Source organism: Anoplophora glabripennis, unplaced genomic scaffold (genome assembly GCF_000390285.2).
Source record: "Anoplophora glabripennis isolate ALB-LARVAE unplaced genomic scaffold, Agla_2.0 scaffold53, whole genome shotgun sequence".
In the NCBI taxonomy this organism is placed as follows: domain Eukaryota; kingdom Metazoa; phylum Arthropoda; class Insecta; order Coleoptera; family Cerambycidae; genus Anoplophora; species Anoplophora glabripennis.
The window spans coordinates 201,740-227,202 of record NW_019416376.1 but is presented as its reverse complement, the minus strand read 5'-3'; the positions used below and the strand labels follow the sequence as shown (position 1 = coordinate 227,202).

At 30.7% G+C, this 25,463-nt stretch overlaps 2 protein-coding genes and 2 long non-coding RNA genes across 4 annotated transcripts; 2 read left to right on the top strand and 2 right to left on the bottom strand.

Annotated features, from left to right (window-relative positions):
- Positions 1-528: 528 nt before the first annotated feature.
- LOC108905608 (glycine cleavage system H protein, mitochondrial) lies at positions 529-3,734 on the top strand. The gene is made up of 5 exons (XM_018708562.2): positions 529-887; positions 951-1,030; positions 1,094-1,157; positions 1,211-1,342; positions 3,587-3,734. The coding sequence occupies exons 1-5, from the start codon at positions 767-769 to the stop codon at positions 3,685-3,687; spliced, it is 498 nt and encodes a 165-aa protein (XP_018564078.1). The 5' UTR covers positions 529-766; the 3' UTR covers positions 3,688-3,734.
- Positions 3,735-6,895: 3,161 nt separating this feature from the next.
- Positions 6,896-19,759, top strand: LOC108905628 (acetyl-coenzyme A synthetase). Its single transcript, XM_018708589.1, has 8 exons — positions 6,896-7,329; positions 13,112-13,307; positions 14,544-14,777; positions 14,985-15,293; positions 16,758-16,891; positions 17,415-17,604; positions 18,400-18,589; positions 18,924-19,759. Exons 1-8 carry the CDS (start codon positions 7,019-7,021, stop codon positions 19,367-19,369), a joined length of 2,010 nt encoding a protein of 669 aa, XP_018564105.1. The 5' UTR covers positions 6,896-7,018; the 3' UTR covers positions 19,370-19,759.
- Positions 19,760-22,463: 2,704 nt separating this feature from the next.
- On the bottom strand, positions 22,464-23,045 carry LOC108905575. The gene is made up of 2 exons (XR_001964272.1): positions 22,932-23,045; positions 22,464-22,682 (listed from the first exon to the last, which is right to left on the bottom strand). It is a non-coding gene; the product is annotated as an uncharacterized LOC108905575 (long non-coding RNA).
- Positions 23,046-24,669: 1,624 nt separating this feature from the next.
- Positions 24,670-25,255, bottom strand: LOC108905580. The gene is made up of 2 exons (XR_001964274.1): positions 25,101-25,255; positions 24,670-24,839 (listed from the first exon to the last, which is right to left on the bottom strand). It is a non-coding gene; the product is annotated as an uncharacterized LOC108905580 (long non-coding RNA).
- Between the last annotated feature and the right edge of the window lie 208 nt (positions 25,256-25,463).

The following is a 25,463-nucleotide window of genomic DNA, read 5'->3' as shown; positions in this document are numbered from 1 at the left end:
GTGCTTAGAACTTAAATAAAGCAAAAATTTAACATTTGCCGTGTTATTGGCTTGTTTGTATCACAGTATGTTGCAAATCCTGCTACCTCAACATACTTATGGTGATTTAAGGCAGCAACTGGACTTCTGACAATCAAATACTTGGTTTTCGATTTGTTAAGAACTGAAATAAACGACTTCATAACTCATCATTACAGCGGAAGCCACTGTGCGTGCGCTCAAAAGTCAGTGTCATAGAATTCTCACTGTCTTCAACAAGGTTCATTAGAACTTCGATTCCCAACTCATAGATGGCTCCGCATGTCCTATATGAAATAGTAAATTAATGAAAAATACAGCTTCTTATCAGTCATTATTCCATTAAACATGTAATCTATTTCAATACATATTTACTTTGCCACAGAGAAAACATGTTGTTCTCTTCAAATAACGTAATTGGTTATCAACTATTTGACAAGCATGATGTAATATGTATACGGAATAACCTGTAAAAAACGTCTAGTGAAGTTAGGAAACATAAACGTCCTTGACTGGCGCATACTCAATTTTCTAATGCCATCAGAAGACGATATTGGTCCATTTTGACAATTAAATACGAATTTTTATCAAAGTTGACCTGAACTTTCGCAGTAATCCGTCACCACCCAAGACTGATACTAGATGTCAGCTTCATGATCAGTTTCTATTCTCATGACCGATGTTAAAATAAGTTAGCACTAACCAGTGATATACGCGTTGGTAATTTTTCTTTATACTCGTTTACGAAATGGCTCTACCACGTTTTTTCGTTCGCGCTTCGAATCTAGTGAAAATCGCTCCAGTTTTTAATTCACATTCCAGCAAAATAAACCCCAAGTACGTTCACACATCAAGCAGCACACTCGCAGGTACGTCAGGTGATTATTTATATCAATTTAACCTATACCTAAACGGTTTATCTCTATTTTAAGCACGTCTCTTCACGGAAAAACACGAATGGGTCGAGATCAACGACAAAATAGGCATCGTAGGTATTTCACAATACGCACAGGTAAACATTTAGCATAATGTTCAATATGTACCTATAATTTATTGATAATTGTTGTCGTTACAGGAAGCTTTAGGTGATGTAGTTTACGCCCAACTGCCAGATGTCGACACAATAGTTAAACAGAACGGTAATATTAATGAAAGAAGAATTACATTTATTAAACACGTTATTGCTTTGCAGAGGAATGTGGTGCTCTTGAAAGTGTGAAAGCAGCGAGCGAAATTTATAGCCCCGTCTCTGGAAAGGTTATCGAAAAAAATGTTCAAGTCGAAGATACGCCATCTCTTATCAACACATCGTGTTACGACAAAGGTATAAGAGCAAAGCAATGAACATCCTAGATATGTTTTTAAGTTATTGCAAAGGAAAACATTGATTAATTAACATCATTAACAGTCCAATCAAATTACACTTGGAGAAAAGAAATTCGTTCCCTTATAAGTGGAAATGGTAAAAGGGCTTATAATAAATCTAACTAAAAATAAATGCGTGAGCAGGGGCGGCGGAGGATTGATTTGGGGGGTTGAAAAGTTATGTATCATTGGGAAAAAAGTATCCACTACAAAAGTTGTAGATCATGCAAAAATCTACAACTTTTGTATAGGTCATTTTTTAACATAACCTCAAAATTTCCGAGAAAAATGCGAAATACCTTTTTTTTCTGATTTTTCGTTTTTTATTTCTTATTTCCGCAAAAATTTAATTTTAACGAAACTTGGTGAATGTATACCTCTCTGTGTCTTAAATAACCACAAATTTTTTTAGATAAAAAATTAAGAAGTTCTGGAATATTCATTTTTTCGGCCTGAAACACTTTTTTTTCTAAGAAAAATTCACTTGGAAAAATCATCGTACGAGTTCTGCCTGTAATCATGTTTTTGTTTTGACATATACTTTTCGGTGAAATAAAAAATCTATAATCACAGTTCAAAAGGATGCTCAAAAATGCAAAAAAATAAAAAATGACTTGCAACAATGAATTTTTCAGTTATTGTTGATAATCTGTTTAAATTAAAAAAAAACATTCAAAAACTGATTATACCATTCAGTTCTACGGAAAAATTAAAACAAAACTGTGTGTCATTGTTTGACCCAAAACTTTATTTTTGTACAGTATTGCTATAAATCTACGTCGAATTGCAAATGTACAAATGATAAATTATCTCTAGATGATTTGAGATTTCAGCAATACAAACTGTCAACTGCAAAATCTACTGTTGACGCGAAATCCGAAAACCCGAAATTTTGCAAAATCGTTTTATTTTTTTTGGGTTTATTTGAAAACGAATTTTAAATAAATTGCATCTTTACATTGCCACTTCTTTCCTCTATCCAATGGCGTCAAAATTTTTGCAATCCGACGTTTCGTCTTTAAGGGGCCATCATCAGATTAATTTAAAGAATTTTTTTAAATATGTCGCTGCTATTTTTATGACAAAATTTAAAATCATTTTTTAATTCTGATTGTGAATTAGATGATATTACTATTGTAATGTAATCGCTTAAAAATAATTTAAAATTTTTCCTGGGGACGGCTCTGAACGCTTTCAAAATACATGTATATATTGGAGGAGAGAGCGAGAAAAAGAATAAAAGTCAATACAGCAGAAAATATCCAACAAATTTTTTTAATTAATGATTTAAAAAGTTGTACCTAATAAAAAAATAATACGAATTCATGAAATATTTTATTATTTCTAATTAGTATTGCTAATAGTAGTAAAAAAAATTGTTGGATATTTTGTGCGGTATTGACTTTTATACTGTTATGACTTCATCCAATAGATATTTTGAAAGCGTTCAGAGCCGTACTCAGGAAAAATTTTAAATTATAGCTAAAACAAGCTAAAAACTTTTTAAGCGATTACAATAGTAATATCCTCTAATTCAGAATTAAAAATGACTAGATTTTGTCATAAAAATAGCAGCGACGTATTTAAAAAAATTAACCCGATGATGGCCTCTCGAAGACGAAACGTCGGATTGCAAAAATGTTGACGCCATTGTATAGAGCAAAAAAAGTGGCGTTATAAATATGTAATTTATTTTAAAATTCGTTTTCATATAAAGCCAGAAAAAAATTAAACAATTTTGCAAAATTTCGGGTTTTTCCAGATATCTCTGGAACTACCCGGAATTTTAAAACTTTACACCGTATATCTATGAATTCATCAAAATTAAAAAAAAATAAGTACACTAATCGATCCTACTGAAAAAAATTATTATTTATTTTATTTATTCACTATTCGACTTATATTTATAGCAATACTGTACAAAAATAATAGTTTTGGGTCAAACAATGAGACAGTTTTTTTTTGCATTATAGCCCACAATTGATAAAGTGACTTAGTAACTGTCTTATTAATTTTTTGTAACGTAATGATAAACTTCTGCTATAAGATTGAAAAGCGTTTTTGGTGAAGCAAACATTTAGGTATATTGCTCCAATCCATAGAAAATTCTTAAGTACTTTTAATAATTTAAGGAAGCTAAGGATAGTCAACCTTTTGAACAATGAAAACTTATATTTTGGATTAATGAAAATGACTTTTGTAGGTTGGCTGTTCAAAGTGGAATTAACGGACAACGGCGAAGCACAGGCTCTCATGACAGAAGACAAATACAAAGAGTTTCTCAAAACACAGGAGCACCATTAAATAGTATTAGTTGTATCATTGTTGTGCAAATAAATTTGTTATATAAATTGTTTTTTTAACTCCAGTTCATCCACAATGTCATGGGGACATGGCCTAAAGACGAGATACGTTTTATCATAACTTTGGGTTATCATTTTGGCCATCAAGAAGTGGAATCTCTAGTGCAAAGTCTAGAAACCTTTAAAAAATAATAATAAAAACAGTTGAGCATGGCAACCCGGCCACTGTAATTAGCAGCAAATTTTTAATTAATTTGTGTCTAAAAATTAATTCAGATATTTTAATGATTTAGTTCGTTGCACTAGTTTTAGTTTTTAAATTGGAAACAAAATGGTTTATTGATTTCTATTGTGAACATCAAAAACATTTTACAGGAAACCGTGACTTGTACATAAAGTAAATGTGAATATCAGCAGCTGACACCATTGGTCTTAAAAGCTACGCTATCATTGACACATTAAATAGGTCTGTTGGACTTTGGCATTCCCTAAATGTATCATTGCAAATTTTCCTTATCAGATATCATTGCAACAGAATTTAAGAACTTTCAACAGTTACAAAAAATACTTTATAATTGCAAAATAAATAATACTTTCAACTGTATTATTTTATTATTTCCAAACATCTAAACTATTGAACCTTTGTTTTTTTCTGCTTTCTGTTGCCCCGAAAATAAAAATTGTACAAAATTTCTGTTTCAACAACAATATTAGGTACAAATTACTGGTTCATTAATCCTATGGTCATTAATAGACTCTGTGTTTACCTTTACCTCTTACACTTAAAATTTTAAGTAGTTTAAATGACAGTGTGTGTTAATTTATTTTAAACTATGCAAATAAAATGATGACACTCGCATTCTTTCGAAACAGAGGTGGTCTAAATGTCATCTAAACAATAAGAAGCAAAGTATGTAATTTATACTGACGTTAATTACACAAATAATGTAACACGATGAAAAATTATATTTACGTCTAAATCCGAGTCACTTAATTACTTTCTAGTGTACCATCATCATCAAGTAAACAGTAATTTATCCATAATGATTATATACCTATGAAAAACCTCATAGATAGATTAATATGTTAATTAATTAATTAATTGTTCAATTAGAGTTAATTAAAAATAGTTATACCTGTTAATACTTCTTTAAACCTGCCCTGTTTGGATGTACAAACAGTTTCAATGCGAGTGAAATAATTTCCAACACATTTGCATACAAATGGAATGTTTAAATTTTTTTAGATTTGAATTATTACGTTACCCATCACTTCACCCAAGTAGAACTACCCTCAGATTTGGATCATGTAATTAGGATATAACCTCGGTAACAAAATTTTAACAAACAATTGCTGTCTATTTCATAATCTGCCCTAAAAAGGTGGACAAAGTCTCGAGACGCAAATTGAGAAAATGAAATAGTATTTGTATAGTGGCTGTTGCACTAGATACTTTTTTAGCTGTACAAATAATTATCTATGTCTGCTTTTTATCAAATCAATTAGTATGGAAACTTTATGTCCTGTTTGTTTTAAAACAAAATATTCATAAGGAATCGCCAGATATAAAGTATGTGAACCCATCAATTTTTAATTCGTGATTTCTTATCTTATGGGATATTATTAAAACAATTTTTTTTGATACCGCTCTTCCAAGAATTGTGACGACGATAACTAGAACGGTTTTATTTTATGTAAATATTCCCATAAGATGATTTATATGTGTTTCTAATTTAATCGCCATAAACACAAATTGAGGTTATCTGAGCAAAAGATGATGGTTAAAATTTTATCTATGTCTGGAAAGCCACGGTCTGTCCACACAAATGAATCACCAACATCATGCAGATAAAGTTACATAAGATCAAAAAACGCCATTTTGATAAAACATTTACATTTTAAAACCAATTGAACTAAATTATTTACAAGTGCTATTTTTCTCTCGTAGCATTTCTTCAACAATAATATAGAGATATTTCAATGCTCAATATACAGATAGTCTTCTTTAAAATGTTCATAAACTCGAATTAGATAGAAGTTTGTGTTTTCCTCAATACACATTGCAAAAATTTCCAATTAGCTGCAATATGCAATAACCAATTCGTATTTTTTTTGGATCAATAAAATTGAAACAGTAGTGACAAGAGGAGGATACCAAACAAGCTGCAATAAGCAATATCTTCTCAAGGAAAGAAAAGTTGTATCTCTGTTTATTATTATGTGAATGTTAGAGTTAAAGAAAAATGTTATGACTAGTGTCATAAAAATTATAACAGTAATGTTTTAATAGCCTCATAGTACGATTCAAAGCAGTAGGATTACAATATAATAAGTTGGTCGTAGATAAAAAAATAATGACAGACAATATTGGGTCGAAAATAAATACTTAAATGGATTTAAGATTGAGACAAGGTTTTTGAATATTAGTTTTCAAGATATTTAAATTTTTTCTCATTTATCTAAAAACGTAAACTTTCTTAACAAATAACATTGTTTAGTGAATGAGGCATGAAGGCAAAATATTTCAAACTATTAACAAATCAAACTATAAAAAACTTCAGCCATTCGATTCTTTTTCTAAATATAATTTTTATATCGATATGATATTTCATTCAAAGGCATCATTTTCTCCTCACAGTGTCAATTATTATATCATCTAGGCATCATCCGTGGTATTATCTAATATTTATAATAAATTAAATGCTACATTTAGTAATATGTACATTATATCTTCTTAATTTTTGTGTTGCTTACTACTGTTGCTTGTTGGTACAAACATGTTATTTTGCCCTATTCTGTATTCATTGACACCTACAACAAATCATACTTTTGTTTATGTTCTTATTCTTTATTTTTATTATAATTTATACAAATTTTTGTATTGTTAAGTCATCGTCTTATAATTGGGTTGGATAAATAAAATAAGTATATTTATTTTTAAATAATAACCGTGTTTCGAGTCGATCACACACGAAGAACTGGCTTATACGAGCGACCCCGTTGAACCAATTTCGTGACAACCTCGAACTTTTTTTTTTGGAAAAATCTGTCACCAAAAGCCCGAGTGCCAGCAGATCACGCAAAATTTCCCAACCTCACGCACCACGTGCACAATCATCTATGTGCATAGTACAAACTCATTATCGTCCGACAGAAAATCATTAAATATATAGCGTGCGCAATAGTGCGACCCAGTAACTTACGTGAACGCCGCCGCCGTATTGCGCTACCGTGGATTCCGTGCAGTTACCCCAAGCCACCGACTCTCGGTAGACACACACAAGGTGCACTTATCTGTCAGAACGGCGCGGTAGTGTGACGGACGTACGAAAATGCCGTCTGAAAAATCGGTTTACCAACCCAACGCCGCTCTCGCAAAAAATGCATACGTCTCTTCTTTCGCTCAGTACAAGGAGATGTACCAAAAGTCCATAGACAACCCGGAGGAGTTCTGGGGCGACATCGCCAAGCAGTTTTACTGGGAGACGCCGATAGATATTAACAGGTTCTTTAGGTACAATTTCGATGTTACCAAAGGACCTATTTTCAATAAGTGGTTGGACGGAGCAACCACCAATATTTCCTACAATTTGCTGGACAGAAATATAAGGAACGGGCATGGGGATAAAGTTGCGTTCTACTGGTAAGTTCTTAAGTTCATTCTTCCTACCTTTAGTTAGACTTTAAAAATAATGGAATTTAGAAATGACTGAGACTGAATAATTTTGAGACTATTGACATAATCTCTAAGTATATATGTACATTGTTTAAGTATTTTAACAAATATTTAACAATACGAACGGAATTAAAATGAAAATAAACGAACAAATAAGTTTTGTTACTTACTTTGTTTATGCCTTTAATAAAAGTGGTTACCTTTTAATAATGCGTAACAATTAACTAACGTTTTTTATATAACATGTATTATTCTGATTCCTATTTCAAGCAAATTCTATTCTGTACATGATTTTGTGTTGAAAAAATGCAACTTATACCATAATAGTACAATGATTATCCAAACAGCATAGCTATGTTGCTAATGTTACATCAATAAAAGTGTATTAACACTGATAATTATTTTCAACGCTCTTTCCAAAGAAATAAATGACAAATAAGAGAGATATTGGTTATTGAAGAAAATTAATTTACTACACTACAAACAATCAACTTGATACAAGTGAGCTACAAAATATTTATCTCTACACAATCATTTTTCTAAAAATCTTATCTGTAATCACCGTTGAAGTTGAGACTAGAATTTGAAATATTTCCACTGATAAAATTAAAGGCGACACCTTGTCTACCTGGATTATTGATCGGCTCGAACTTTGCAGCGCCACTGCTAGCTCCTTGCAGTTTCAATATAATTTTAGGATTCCTTGAGAGCCTTGCAACTCGTGTTTTCCAACCACTTAAAATTTAAATATGCCCTAGATTTTGGTAAAAAAAATACTTAACCTAAAATAATTAGAAGAGTGGATACAAGAACTTCTTGACATGCGCTCTAAACTCGGCGTCTGATTGGGCGAAACAAGCTGCACCACATGGTCTGATCTCGAGACCGTTAGTTGGAAGATGATAGTGAATGACTATTGGGATTTCTTACTGCTTTCGATTGACTGAACAGCTATTTCAGCGAGAGCAGTGGCGCAACAGCATATGCTTTCTATAGAATATATTGAATTCGGACAAGACGTAGCTAATACAATGAGAAACATCAATGTTCTGTTAAAAATGTTGTCACAGTGGTTGTGAAAATTCGAAATATTTGGAAATAATCAATTTTTGTGACTGAAAACATACATTATTCTTATAAATTTTTGTGAGATGGTAATTTTCTTACCTGTATTTACTTATTCTGCTTCGCTTCTTCTTTGTCTGGGTGCCAGCTCACATGAGTATATAGTTGTAATTTAATTCAAATTTTGTTTGTTAAAAAAAATTTTTATTTAAGATTCAAATAAATTTTTATCTAATACGAGTAGTCTTACCTAAGGGTAAGGTTCTGAGAAGATTAGTATTTTGATTTTAAAATATTATACTTATTAATGAATTTAGATATTTAATCTTGAGAAGGAAAAGACAACAAAATTTATATTTGAATTTTAGCTGACCACAGTTATTCTATTTCTCGTAAAAATTTCTAATTCAATTAATTACTCTGATTCAATATGTTTCAAATTAAAATAAAAGTTATGTGATTGGCTGACACTTAATTTATTTTACTATTTATCCAAAATTTTTCAATAGAAGTATTCTTAAATTAAACCTACGACACTTTCTCTACTCTAACTTAAACTAGATAACAATATCCAAGATTTGGATTTAAATATTAAATTTAACACAAGTCTGTATTATATTACAGATTTATACCTCTTTACCACTGTCTAATACACTAATTTCTTTTCTTCTTGGTCCTTTATCTCTTCTATTTCCTTCCTGTACCTGTTACCACAACTTATGTTCCTAACTTGTCATCTCTCATATAACCCCTTGTTGTTCGTCTCCTTGCTGATATTTCTATATTACAATTACCTGTCGGTGACTTGGGTTAGATCTGGGTTGACTCGAAACTGAGTAATACTCTATAACAGTTAACTTTGTCTTGTTATTGGACTTACTTAAGTTTCTATTGTCCGTAATCTTCAATTAATTTAATTCTTGAGACTGTTTTCTTCTACTACTTCTTATAAATGGTTTTTCTTTATTGACTCCATTTGTTTCTTTCTGGCAATCAAATTATCTTCCTTTTAAATTAAAAATTTTATTTTCAAAGCTTTAACTGTCAGCTCCCCATTTATATATTTTTTCTTAATTACCTCACTCCTTTTTTTTCATGTCCCACAGTTTTTTTTTTAAATCACTTTCTAATTCTAGTAATCCAAGTTTTTATTACCAATCACATTTTCAATTTCGAATATACTTTATTACATTATATTTCTTTAAAGTTTGTTTGAAATTCATTTTTTACGAAAATTTTTAATTGATCATATTTTTTTTATTTTATCTTTTCTTTCTCAATTTGAACCATCTACTGTACTCCTATTGGTCACACTTATTCAACTTATAATTTATTTCTTTAAAATCAATTGTATCAATTTTATTTTCCCAAATTTGCCTTTCTCTTTGATATTTTAAAATCTTTGCCCCAACTCATTCTATTACAATATATACCTATTGAATTTTCGCAACTGCAAGAGATGCACTAACCAAATATGGACATGGCACAGCTAATACAATATGAAACGTCGCTTTGCTGTTAAAAATTTTGTCACAGCCGTTCTTGGTGGCAAACATTCGAAATATTTGGAATATTCAATCTACTATTAAAACTGGCGTCAAATCCGATCCTGTCCAAGTTATTTAGAATGTGAAGCTAAGTATGAAGTACCACAACTTTTTAATGATAACTAATTTGGTGAACCATAGTTAAGTTTTAATTTTGATGCCTAATTCATGATTGTATATTAAATAAATTTTTAAGATCATTCAATTTTCTCCCATTTAAATCTGAATCTAACAAAATAATACATTAAATTAGAGTTCACCGTCATTTGGAAGTACCAAATTAATATTTCCTTGATGACTGCCAATAAAATAAGGAACAGAATGTAGGTATTTAAAAAAATATCTTTTGGAAGACACAAATGTTCTGTTCGATGAATTATACTGTGCTTCTCACGTAAAAGAAACAATGAAATTTCTACAAGTTGGCTATATATTTATCTACAAGTAATAGGTATGCAAGTACGTAATAATATTTCTACTAGATATTAATTAAAACGCATGTTTAAATATTGTTAAGTTACAAGTAACAACAAAAAGCAATTTAGACTCGCATACCTATATTCTGTAAATTCTACGTCATATCGTAAAATATTTAAATTAAATGCGAAATCAGTAGACAATAGCAATATTTTATATTTTGGTTTTTATCAACAATTACTGTTAATAACTTGTCCAGAAACCATCTGATAAAGACAATTATTCACGGAAAATTCCAAATAATGAAACTGCTAAATGTACTTGACAACTAACTGCTATCTAATTGACTAAACACTTTGTGGAACATTTATTTTTGATGCTTAAGAACTTAACCTATTCATAAACGTAATTGCCATTGTTCTTTGAATTAAATAGTGGCACAATCAAAACGATTGTGCGAAATTTACATTAACGTAAACCTAATGACATGGCATGTAAACCTTTGTATACTAGTACTTTGTACTACTTTAACATAGCAAAAAGTTCCGCACATACAATTCCCATATTAATTTAGCAACAAAACAAAAATAAGGCATTTTTATCAATATTAACAATAATGAATTCAAAACAGCAATCTTCGTGTATAAAGAAAGCTGAAAACTTTCAAATTTGTATCATCTTTACTTCAATTGTTAATACTAGATTTCGGTACTGTATAGAAATAAGCCTCAGTGCTTACCTGGTATCAGTGACGTACTTCAGACAGTGGTTGGGGATGGCGGTCAGTAGTACCTTTGACTATATACACTTATAGTCAAGGGTAGTACCCATATTTTGAGTGCTTAATATTTTAAATCATGACCCAACAAAACTGTGATATTGGACTTTTATCCCCAAAAATAATGATTTCAGGGAGATTTTTTCCCTATTTCCTTAAAATGTCCAAGTGCAATTTTTAGTATTTGACATCCTACGAAAGTGAAACATTATCTCTTTAATTTTGATCTGAAGTCGACATGTTTCTGATTATTCTTAGAAAGCGATATGCCACTTAATATTTTTAACCTTGATCGTACATATTTGTAGATAGCCATGAAACTATCATATGTAATTTTTTTTCCGTTATTTTATTATGTGTGAATGAAAAAAATATAATTAAAATGAAAATATTCCAACAAAATAGAGTGCGTTTCATTGACACGTAGATATTGATATCCTATTCATATTATCATACTATATCTGTAGGTATAAATAATTTATTATTTTCAGTAATTAAAATAATTGTTTATTTGCTAAAAAAGAATTAAACAGGATGGTAAATATTTCTGTGGTCAATATCAAGTAAAAGCAAACAATAGATGAAGCTTATACTGCATAACTTTGGTTAATTGTAGATCATTAAACTTTACACACTTTAGCTTGTACAATACTTTTCAAGATAGTACTATCGTAAATGTTGTAGAAATAATCTATAACGTTTGGTTTGTATAACAGCAAATATGAATCGTAATATGCAACATTCTCTTTCGAGCATTATCTTCGAAGGTACAGTTGCAGTACATTTTTTATTTCAAATAGGATTACCAGCATTTAAGGTTAGACTGAACAATGGTTTTTATAAACAGTTATATGTATGTATGCTGCAGGAAAACTGTTCTCAGTTGGCAAACAGAATTTATATTTTCGTCTGCTAAACTTGACTACACTTTAGTAATTTCGTTCTTGGTTTATTCATCATTGATGTCTTGATTGAAAGGCTAAAATACCTACCTAAATAGAAAGTTGCTTTACTTATAATCTCATCTCACATAGTTTTAATATTCAATCTCCTTACGATCATAACCACAAATTGTAATTTCAGAATACTGTAGGCATGCTTATTTTAGACGCAGAAGTCTTTATCATTTAAATTTTAACTCTTAATAACAATGACTGAAGTCACCTGATGAATAGTATATAACGTAAACATGTTGTTAAGGAAGCAGATAAGGTATTTGTACAGCAACAATTTGTAATTATACTATTTGTATGTAGTTTAAACTAAATTCCTACAGTAATAGTCTACTTGACAATTTTACTAAAATTTTCTAAACAGAAATTGACTTGCAACATATTAAGCAGATATCGTTATTCTAATATAGTTACAAGTATTCTTTCTGGATTTATAATAGCTCTAAACCTGAGATTAGTTCAAGGATTAACTCTTAATAAAAATGTGATTTCTGTAAAAATCTGTACAGAGATATGGTGCTGAACATGCAATAAAGACTTATATCAGACACCGACCTCTTTTATTAATGTTATTTTAATTTAAATTTACTTTCAAAATAGTTGTATAATTTTTATTCATTGCAATTAAGATAACCCAAAATACTTAGCTCAAAGAGCACGAATTTGGTTCTATAAAAATCTAACAATGCTCGTGCCACGAAGTCAACATGTGAACATAAAAATTAACTAAGTAACATTTATTACTTCATATCCAAAACTGTACCTAAACGATAATCAGAACTCTAATGTTTTCTGTACATACAAATAGATGCACTTTTATATTAATATAAAAGTGCATCTAATCTGCACATAAAAGTGTTTCAAAAACAGTAGAGAAATAAGTCTCTCTAAATCAAATTTATAATAATATTTTTTATACCATTTTTTTTGTTATTACATATTTTCCACATAATACATTGTTTCTAAAAGAGCCTTTCCTCTTTTTTCAGGGAAGGCAACCATCCAGACGACTACAGTCGTTTAACGTACAAGAAACTTTTAGAAGAGGTTTGTCGGTTCGCAAACGTCCTTAAGAGCAGGGGCGTACAGAAAGGAGACAGGGTGGCTATGTATATGCCCATGATCCTTGAAGCAATCATCGCAATTTTGGCTTGCACTAGGATAGGAGCTGTACACTCGCTTGTGGTAATTCTGCCAAACTACTGTTATCTTATTTATTATCTTAGTTCGTTCTATAAGAATTTGACTTCCTTTGACAAATACTCTTACATAAAACACGACTTTTCAATTAACTACTTTGAAGATAAAATTTTTTTACTTTATCATGCTCAGAAGATGGATATTTATTATTTCCAAAGTACCTACTTACATACATAGAGATCATAGGAATATATAAATGTAGTGTTTACTACACATAATTAACATCTCAAATGTACCTATAATGATATTATTATACAGAAAGTAAATTTTGCCTTACAGCGGCTTCAAAAAAATAAATAGAATAAATTACCTGTTGTTACTTTTATGTTTATAATTTTCTTATTAGAGTGAAATACCAATTAAGTTTTATTAACCCTCAATTAGCCATCAATAAAAACGTAAATGTATATAATTTTAATAAGGCACATTAGCCACAAAAATAATGAGTTAAATATCCAATAGTGTTTAAAGCTGTCTGTATGAAAATGTTATAAAATTTATAACGTTTTGTGTTTAATTAGTTAATCTCTATCTTCAAATGGTTTAATATCGACAAAAATATACAAAATATCTTTATTTAAAAAAAAATAGGGTTCATTTTTAAAACAAAGAACTGTTCCCATAAAATCCCCGAGGAAATAATTTGTTAATTGATTTAAAAATAAACATATAATTATAAATAATTATGCACATCTAACCAATGAAAAATACTTTAAAAATTAAATGCGAACTAGCATATCTATAATAAAAGTAACTATTAACTAAAAACAATAGGTATTCGTAGTTCATGATATAATTGTTTTTAACAGGTATAAATAAAAAGTTATAATCAAGTACTTATGCCACTAAAGTACATATATTTAATTAATAGCAAGAACAAAGCCATAATTAAGTTCTACATAATTTAAGAATCTTATTTAATAAAGCTTAAATTTTAGCAAAAGATTGTTTTAAAAGAACAATTAAAAATAAAATATTGTTCTTGATTCTGGGGATTCTCTATCTTCTTTGTTTTTTTCTAAAGGCATTAAAAAGAAGTAGTTTAGAGAGAATTAAATAAAATGCTATGACGGATGAGCGAGTGAAAATTGTGAAAATTCATTACGGAGAGTGTGTAGCTGAGACTTTGCCTACTTTTTAATTTATAAAATTACGTTTTGTGAAATTTTTCATAGACACATAGAGCTTCTTCGGCTTTTCTTTTATTTCCTTTTTTCCCAGTTTGCAGGATTTTCGGCGGACTCTTTCGCTGAAAGGATCCTTGACTGCGAGGCTCGATTTCTGGTGACGGCTGACGGCGCATGGAGAGGAGAAAAATTGCTTCAGTTGAAAACGATATGCGATCACGCAATGCAAATTTGCGCACAGAAAGGACACAACGTCGAGACCTGTATAGTAGTAGCCCACCTGGGAAGGGTGACGTCCCCTCAAGGGACCCAATACAGAAGCAACATGGTAAATATTTGTTGTTTACTTTACCTACTTACGCGTTTTTGTAAGCCTTTCAATAAATTCTTGACTGGACTTGAACACGTTCAACAAAAGATTCGCCATTGTACAAGGCGTTCTGTTGAAAACTTTTTAAAACTATATATCTTTTATAATTCATTCTATTGATTCATATCTTTTACTTTATTGAGAATTCTCCAAACCTCCTTTTAGACACCCATGACTGAAGGTCGCGACATTTTCTGGCAAGACATCGTTCCCGAAGCATCGAGCAGTTGCTATCCTGAATGGGTAGAATCGGAAGACCCACTGTTCATGTTGTACACGAGCGGATCCACTGGAAAACCCAAGGGAGTATTGCACACAACTGGTGGTTTTCTCTTGTACGCAGCCACCACATTCAAGTATGTCTTCGACTACAAACCAAATGATGTATACTGGTGCACTGCGGACATTGGTTGGATCACTGGACACACCTATGTAGTATACGGACCATTAGCCAATGCTGCCACTTCTGTACTTGTAAGTATTTTACTTGTATTCAGAAGACAGTTAAAATTGTTTGATGTTAGTTATAATTCGTCTTATCGTTACCAATATTTCACTTTTCTGAAGACCAAAATCAGTCAAGATTGATATTATTTACAGTGTTTCACTCTATTTCATATTCATATAATCAAGGAAGATAAACATACCAATTCTTATATATTCTGAGCTCTACATACATATTTTAGTGTCATATGATTATGTATTGATTTTTCTACCTACCTATATCAGATTCCCAAAATAGCCAATCCAGTTGACGGCAAACTCTAAAACAATATGTACCTGCATAACCTAATTTCGACAAATCGATGATGACCAATAAATGTTTAATGCTCTAAATAATTTATACCGAGTTTGATTTGGTTTGTCATTAATTTATTTGCAATGAATATTTTTTTATATGCTTTGAAACTGCCCTTTCATGAACCAAGAAGTATGTAAGTAGAAAATAGACAAATAAGTATCCTCACATTTGATTACGTATAAATTTAATTATGGTATAATTTCAGAAACTGATTAACGATTTGAAAAATCTAGACGAATATTTCGACAGGAAAAACTTTAACATTGTTTATTTAATAACGTTGATTTTATAGATTTATACAAAGATATTTTTATTAGTGTACATTTAATCGCTCTTCTATTTTTATACTTTAAAACAACAAAATTAAATGAGTTTTATTTTAAAAATTGTTCAATTTTTAATAGTGGTACCTAGAATATATTGCCTGGTGTAAATTTGTTGTCGCACTTCTATATTGAAAGCAATTGTTTTTACCATTATTTATATTAACAAATACTTTACTAACTAACCACTAACATTTTTTATGTCGATATTCTGTAAAATCTTTGTTTAATTCATGTTATGTTATATTCTTTGTCCATGTTTTTTTTAAAGATTTTTTTATTTTAGTAGTTGCAAACTGCTACGTTTAACAATAACAAGCAACTTAAAAAATATATATCGAATCGGTTTTGTGTCGTTGTGGGAGAATTAATCTCGTTCAAATCAACTGATTGAGAGAGTTTGTTTTTTTTAATAAATTAGTTAAATTCGAGGAAAAGTAGTGCAAGATAACAGTCTGTGCTCAGAATGTACTTTCAAAGTCAAAGAAATGACCCAAGGTTATGGAACATGCGACAAGCCTCTTATAAATAAATGATCTTAATCATATTTATTTAATACTATAAAAAATACACATTAGACTGTAGTATATTAACACGAACTAACAATACAAAGATTCTTATGAGTGTTCTTATTCAAATTTAGTGTAAACGACCTTAATGCATAACATTTCATTACATTTCAACACTGGAAATACTAGAAAATATATTTGGAAATAGTCCATTTGTGTTATTTGCTTCATTTCCGCAAATATTCTTATTTTATTTCAACTATGCTTATTGAATTGTTATTTACAAGATTCATTTCTGTTATAGTATGAAGGCACCCCATTTTATCCCCAGAACGACAGATTTTGGGAAGTAGTAGATAAGTATAGAGTCAATCAATTCTATACTGCACCCACAGCCATAAGAGCTTTAATGAAATATGATGATGATCTCGTTAGAAGGTGAGAAATGCAAATTTCTATATAAGTCTATGAAAGTTAAAGTAAATAGATGTCTTTGACAATTAGAGTATACATAAAAATATAGATACTTTATGTATACAACTAACTGTTTGAAAAAATACATTTAATGTTTATGGGGTTAAAATTGTTTGATGAAGGATAAGAATTATAATTTGCTCAGATTTGAACCCAAACTCCTGTGACATAGCATTAAAAAATGTTTTTTTTTTTGATAATGACTTTAAATGGTGTAATTAAAGAAATTTGCAAAAAAAACACTTTTACGAAGTTACGAGGTGTACCAAATTTGAAATAAATGAAAAAATAAAACGTAGCATTTATTTAAAAAAGATAACTTTGAGGTTGTACCAACGAGTTTTATAAAAAGCGTTACAAAAACTTTTGTGTCTACTTTTATAAATAGAAACACCCTCAATTTTGTTTGCACTTCATTTGCGGTCACCCTGTATGTGTAGATATATTTTACGTTTAAAAACGCTTCTAATCCAATAAAATATTTCAGGCACGACCTATCGTCCTTAAAAGTATTGGGATCGGTAGGGGAACTGATCAACCCTGAGGCATGGATGTGGTATTACAAGCTGGTTGGCCATGAAAAATGTTCTATTGTCGACACGTTTTGGCAAACGGAAACCGGAGGTCACGTATTAACTCCATTGCCAGGGGCGACGCCTATGAAACCAGGGGCGGCGGTACGTATACTGGCTATAATGAGATAAGGTCAGCGATTGTCACATAATAGTTTTCTACAGAAACTATAGGAGACATTTATTTCGGCAATACAGTACAAGGAGATAAATTAAAGCATAATAACAGATACACAAAGATAGTGTATTTTTCCTGTGGCGCATAAACTGCGAAGTTAACCTAAAAAATTAATAAAACTCAAAAAAACGATTTTTCGCTAATAAAAAAAAAACTTGAACTCCAATCGAAAAAAGTTAAATGAGAAAGTTGTAGCTGTTAAAAAACCTATCGATTCGTATGTTTAAATATATCTATTGCTATTTTACTTTTCGAGATATATCGAAAAAAACGATAAAAATCGACTTTTTTTGTTTTTGCTGTATCTCCGTCCATTTTCTTTACTTTTATTAATTTTTTAGGTTATCTTCGCCGATTATGCGCCACAAGAAAAAAAAAACACTATCTTCCTTAGAATTTTTTGTTTCCAGGTGATACCTATTTTTTGTAAGCGCTTCTATTAAATGGACTACTAACTAGATCTGATATCGAAGAATATTGATAGAATATGTTTGAATTAACTTAATATTTTAATAAAGAGTTTTAAAAAAATTAAACTATATTTGCTGCTTTATATTTTATATTGGTATTTGTTCAGTCCATCTCTTTCGGTTCGTGGTGGTTCGAAAACGACCTAATAGTAAAAAAGTCAAACAGTATCTGACAATCATGGATCTTATGTCTATTCCTTTCTGTAATCCCAAGAAAAATTTCGTACTGGTATAATGGCGTTCATGTTTTAGGCGTTTCCTTTCTTTGGTGTCCAGCCAGTCATCCTAGACGAGGCGGGAAAAGAAGTGAAAGGGGAAGGCGAGGGTTATTTGGTATTTTCCAGACCCTGGCCCAGTTTGATGAGGAGCCTGTACAATAATCACGATCGATACGAAACGACATACTTCTCCAAATTCCCAGGATATTACTGCACGGGCGATGGTACGTATTTCGATATCAACCAGTATCAATTCTGAAGAGGCTGGCATGAATTTTTCGAGAGTTAATTTATGTCTGTTTACATCCTGCAACAATACAAAAACCGTGATCGAATATACATTAACAAAATGATTACACAAATTGAAAGTTTCATTCAGTAATGATAGCTATCAGCAGCTAATAGCAACTTAGAGTTACTCTGCACTGATATTTGTTGCTAATAGGTACTATTTTTGCCAAAACGAAAGCCGCCCTGTTAGCAAAAATAGTGGAAAAGCTTAATGCACTAGTTCCGTGACCATTTTGACTTTTACTCTAAATGTTGATTTGTGTACAGGGGCTAGAAGAGATTCCGATGGCTTCCTCTGGGTAACAGGAAGGGTAGACGACATGCTGAACGTATCAGGTCATCTCATGTCCACAGCTGAAGTGGAGTCCGTCCTAACGGAACACCATTCCGTCGCCGAAGCCGCTGTAGTTTCCAAGTCCCATCCCATTAAAGGCGAGTGCCTGTACTGTTTCATAACCACTACAGACCACGGGGTTTACAACGAAACTCTCCTCAAGGAATTGAAGCAATTGGTAAGGGAGAGGATAGGTCCCTTCGCTCAGCCAGATGTGATACAGAATGCACCCTCTCTGCCAAAAACTAGGTCTGGAAAGATCATGAGACGGATTTTAAGAAAAATCGCCGCCAATGACAGGAATGTTGGAGATACCAGCACATTGGCCGACAGTTCGGTCGTGGAACTGTTATTTTCCACGAGACCTGCCAACGCCTAAAGGAATATTGGAGTAACTTATCTAGATGTTGATATTTTAGCAAATTTACACATTTTTTTGGGAACCAGTACTTACTTTTAGAAATCATTTTACTTCATACAGATTTTGTTATGACGCCCTTAAAAATATATTTTCAACGCAGCCTTTAGTAAAATTATAATAGCTTTTAGGGATATTAAATGAATGTGATTCAACTGCATGTAATTATGCTCATCGCTGTTCCTTGTACCAAAAACTTTTGAAATTGCCTTTCATAAATTGCATTTAAGCAACTACACTGTCGTTATGCGTTTACTTTTTTAAGTTATTGAATCGTGTAATTTATTGTTCAATGTTAGAATTACTGTTAAATCAATGTATCTATTTATTACAATAAAATTATTTTTATAATACGTTTTATTTATACGTCTTTGCACATGTTGGGAGACTTATGGATTGCCTTCATTAAACATATCATTCCATTATTATATTTTACATGTTTTATATACATGTTTGTACATATGTTATACCTAATAAAGCTACAATGTTAATGTTAGATGAATTTCATTTTAGCGTGTAAGAACCCCAATTGTACCACAGACAACATAGCTTCACCCCAGACCGCAACTGGAATAGGACAGCAGTTTTAAATTTCCAAATTGCCAATAAAGAACGCCACAAGCAGAATTTTAGGAAGAATCAAATCAGCGGCCCGCATTCCTATGTGTATCCTATGTTGCTAGGCGTACTTACAAATTTATTTTATACACTTTTTTATCAATATCTGTTTTTTGCGTTACTATATTTACTTAAATGTAGGTATTGATAAAAATGTTTTAAAGAATCAACGAATACCTATGTAGTTTCATATAATATTCTGCAGCGGTGTCACAGTTAGGTTATTTAATCATAATTTCGTTAATTAGCTAATATTTTAATTTTTTGGTATTGATATACTGCAGAAAATATATTTCCAAATAAACAAAATTCGTAATGACATTTTAAACAGCTTGTAATATAATTTTTTAATATTTATGATAAGTTTATTTAATATACAAGGTGGGTTATTAGTACGTCGCGGAATGTAGTTACAGGTTTTTTTTTTGTATTTTGTATACTTGTAGGTTTAATAATTAAATATAGAAATAAACTTTAAATACAAATAAATGTACGATTTTTCCTTTATTTCTTTCGACATCAAAATTTGCTGGCATAAAAGACATGTTTAAAGTAAAAAAATCATAAGAAAAATTAAAATTCATCCTTATTGAAATTACAAACAACGATTTTTATAACTAACCTTTACAACAACATAAGGAGAATATAAAAAAATAAATTACATTAAAATACGTACAATTTTTACAAATTTTCAATATGCAAGTAATTGTGATGATACAGTTGAAAATATGCTTTAATTTACTATTTATTGCTTTAAAAACAAATTCAGAATTATCAGACATTTCGTTCTGTATCTTTTCTTTCAATACCTACTTGTAAATTTTGAGATCTTTAATAATATATTTTGTTGAAGTGTCCCCGCAGAAATACGTCTAAAGGACCGAGATCGGGACTGTTTTCTGGCTACCTAAGGTTTCTAATAATATTTTTTACAGCGTTGACGGGATTCGTCCTCCAAAATAAATTTGCCAATATTCCTGAAGAACTTTTCCACATTATTGTTATTTGAATAATACAGTTTAATTATATTTTAAATTTCGTCATCAGAATTACCCATTTATTTTTTTTTTTATTAAATTAAAATGGATTATTCTGATAATGATAAATCCCATGTATTTTTAAAGGAAGGTTCGTTTCTGGCGTTTCTGCACAGTGCACAGACAAAATAGCTAAGGCGATAAGCTATTGTATGTGGTTTTTGTATGATAGTGTGCGAAAAGGATAGAGTTTAGTGTGCAATAGAGACAGAGTGACTTTGTCCTCATAGAGAGCTTTTCTCTCTCTCTCTCTGCTGTCTTCAAGAGTCTCTTCCCCAGCATCTTCAGGACACCTTGGGAGGGAGCGTGGGGTAGAGCGAGTGGCATTTTTAGCCTTCGTCATCGAGCTATGACGTCACAGCGTATGACAAGAAAAAAGGGTTTTTACCTTTAACTCGGAAATAGCTGGAAATATAAACAAATCTCCCCTTGGTTCTGAGTAGAGCACTCAGTGGGTGAAGCAGAGCGAGGTGTCACAATATATGAAAGAAAAAACAGTATTTGCTTGTACCTCGGAAATACTCGAAATTTCAAAAAATCTCCCACGGTTCTGATTGGTAATCGAGTGAAAAACGTCCGAAGTCCGCATGTCGAAAGAAAAACCGGGACCAACGGTGTGTGACATCATAGAATAAAAAACTATTTATAACTCGGAAACGGTGGGTTGAATCGAAAAAATAATTGAAAAAATCTCCCCACACCCACGGTTCTAATTGTCCCTTTTGCGTTGAATGCAAAAGGTCCGAAGTCCGTATATTGAAAATAAATTTCGGAAACAAGAGGTGTGTGAGGTGATACAGTAAAAAAGGTCTTATAACTCGGAAACGGTGCGTTGAATCAAAAAAATAATTTAAAAAATCTCCCCTATCTCCTCTATTCTGATTGTCCGTTCTGAGTTGAATGCGAAAAACAAAAAAGTTAGTCAATAATTGCAACAGCAGTAGCAAACGCATTATCGCATCTCTCATTGATTGATGATTTGTTATTTTTTTAAATAAATTTCGTATCAATCACCCCTTGAGGTTCCAACAATTTTATTAAATAAAAAATTAAGGTACTATTCTTAAGGAAATTTTACATTTTTTAACTTTTTTGAAATAAATAATTAATTAGATGAATTTATAGTTTTAATTCTAGCTTGATTTATTTTATTTAGGATTTAACACAAATGTCATTTCCAAACAAAAGATAAGTTCAATATAACTCTTCAATTGCATAATTAAATGCATTAAATATATTCGGCAATAAAGCCACCGCTAGAACTGCCTCCTATTACCGAGAAGAGTTACCATGCTTTTTGTTGATGGATTCCGGCTATACAAGACCCTGCATATACATGTTAGGTTGCCAATTTCCAGCATGTGGCGATAAGCTATGTTGTCTATGGCTTTACTTACATATTTGTGGAAAAATTAGCTTTTTTATTGATTATATTGATTATATAAACAGGTAGTTAAAAACTAATAAACCACACCGCAGAATAATATACAAGCTACATTTTTGTTCATATTTCTTTTACTTTTTGAAGGATGTATACAGACAAAGCAGTACACCCTACACAGTGAATTTACGGGTGGTAACAGGACCAACTTTTGGACGAGGGCGAGTTGATAAGTATCCTGCAAATAAAAAAAATATCGTTATCAAAAGATATATAATATTTAGGGAAGCCTCTAAAGGGCCGCAGCTCACTGTACCAGATCTTATGAGTAATCCGATGAGTTCCTATTCGGTTTTGTAGGCTTATATATTGAAAAATAAATGGTAAAATAACTACTTAAATAAGTTTGTGTCGAACAATTTATGAATTACTACAAAACGAGCAATTTTCAAACGAGTTCTTTATATAAAAAATTGTGTCTACTCACCAATTTCATGTGCTGGGTACGCTAAACTGGTGAAGAAACATGTTGCTGCCAGTAAAATGGCTGTAAAAATAACGGATACCTTCATCTCATCAAGGAAAAGAATAAACTGCTACTGCAAACTCAAATTGTGTCGCTATGTTATATAGCAAGATATCGAGCAGGGGATTATTTTAACTGATGGAATTCCTCGATATATATTATTAATTCGTTTAACGTATTTACCAAGAATAGCATTGTTTTGTTTCTAAATCAATATTATTTGTTTTGATATCTCGTCAGTCAGTGAAAATATGAATTTATTTTCTTATGTAACTATTTTTGCTTGACTAAAAATATCATGTCCCAAATATTAAAAAACGCTGACCTCCATATCACCTCACTAGGTTCTTTTCAAGTATGTTTGTTCATGTAGGTACCTTCCTAACACTGCCAGGAAATTGTATAACCTCAATAACAATAAGTAAAATTATTGGCATATGGAAATTAAGAGCTCCTATTGTAAAAAAATAAAATAAAGTAAATCAAAAGAGAGAATACAAGTAGACAAGATGACGATATTAAACATTTTATAAAGAGAATTTCAATGTTTATCCAAGAATTTACTTTCATTAAGTTTCATTTTACGCAATTCTGTATAAAAATTGTCACTATATTGGATATACGTACTGAGCAAAAACAAACATAGTGCTATATAAAATTATGTACTTTGAAAATCGTAACTTGATTCTTATGTTGCAAATTAAAATACTTTTAACTTTATTTTAAAGATATTCAAATAAAATCCACATTTTTCTCAAAATCCTATAAAACGAGTCAGTGTCAATTTTTAGAAATATACTTAAATTAGTTTGATTTAACTTAGTGCCTTTAAAATAACGTAAAAATAAGAAAACTAATAATAATAAAGTATATATATATTTTTAAATACTTTACCTTTGATGACAAAAAAGGAGAAATTTGTTTCCAATATCTTTGGCTATTTTAGAAATACAATAAGTAGAATATAAACGAATTAGGCATGCAATTTCACTACGTGACTAGATATGACTGAAACTGTGTTTTAGAGTTTATTCTGAAGATTTGTTGTGTTTCGAAATGTCAAGAAGCCTAAATTGATGACGTAGCAAAAATCTTGAAACTGTTCAACCATTAAGAACTGTTGGGAAAACCTTCAAACCTAGATGTGTCCACTGTATATAACTCTTAATTGTATATTTAATATAGTTTGATATTTTTTAGAATTGTGGAAGGAAGGAAAAGAAAATTCGGTGGAGTTAAAAACATCGTCATTAACGTTTTTCAATAGTTTAGACATGGTAGAACTGTAATTCTCTAAAAAAAATTTAAACTGTCTACAAGCAATGAAAGCATTACATTTCTGGTATTTTTTTAGTAATACAAAATTTTAGCCTATAATGATATTTCTGCATTTAGTTAATTGAATTTGATCATATTGCTTCAATAAGTGTTATTTTTAAAATGGTTAAAAATATTTTGTTACAAAATAATACCACTACAAGTAATGATCAGACCTTTTTGTGTAAGACTATGCAGTGATTCTAAATGATCGTAGAACTAAAAAACTAAACTCTTGTCAATTTTCTTAGTTTGGGCGAGATATAAGCTAAAAAACGTATGTCATAGTGTATATGTCACATCAATTTTTTTTTTTCTTTTAATTAGACATTGTGGCGAAATTAAACAATATTTTGAGGTTAAAAAAAATATGAAAGAGGTATGTATTTAATAAATCACACTTTATTCGAGCAGATAACAAAAAAATAATTAACATTCCTCGATGAAGTTGGTATATCAGAATGTCTGGAGTGGCAGCATTTTAATGGATTGGCCTTGGTGGTGTTGGTCTAGGCAAGTAAGGTGGTTTATCGGCTCTTACAACTCGATGTACTGAAAAAAAAAGACAATGTAAAAGTTTCTTCTATTCATTCTAAATATGTAAATGAAAAACACAAAATAAGGTATTCTGAAAAAAAGATATTGAGCTATGAACTTATACAGAAAAAGATACATCTATTGATTCGTGTAAAACAGTTTAAGAGTAATCAAAGCAAGAACATTGCAGTTACACTTACATTGTAAGTTGTAAGTTATATCTACAATAACCATATGAGTTATAGAAAATATTTAGTGTAGAAAAAAGTAACTAACCTGGATGATCTTCTACTGAAGAAGCAGGACTGCCGAAAACTGCAGCAATTGCCATGAAGAAAAAGACAAATATGAATAATACTCTCATCTTGGCTTCTGGTTGTGTTTTCTGTTTGAGTTAGATACGTTCTGTATCAACATAGAGCTCGTCTGTAAGTTTTATACAAGAAATTTGTAAGGGGATTTCTCGATTTTGTGAGGCGTTGACCTGAATCCGATATTAGTTTGTAATTTACTTTGCGTGGAATGTATGTTTATGTAATAATACCAAGAAATTCTACAGCCTTAATAATAATGAGTAAAATTATTATTAATGTTTTAATTATTATGTGTCCTTTCATTAACGAATTGGGTACTTTTTGT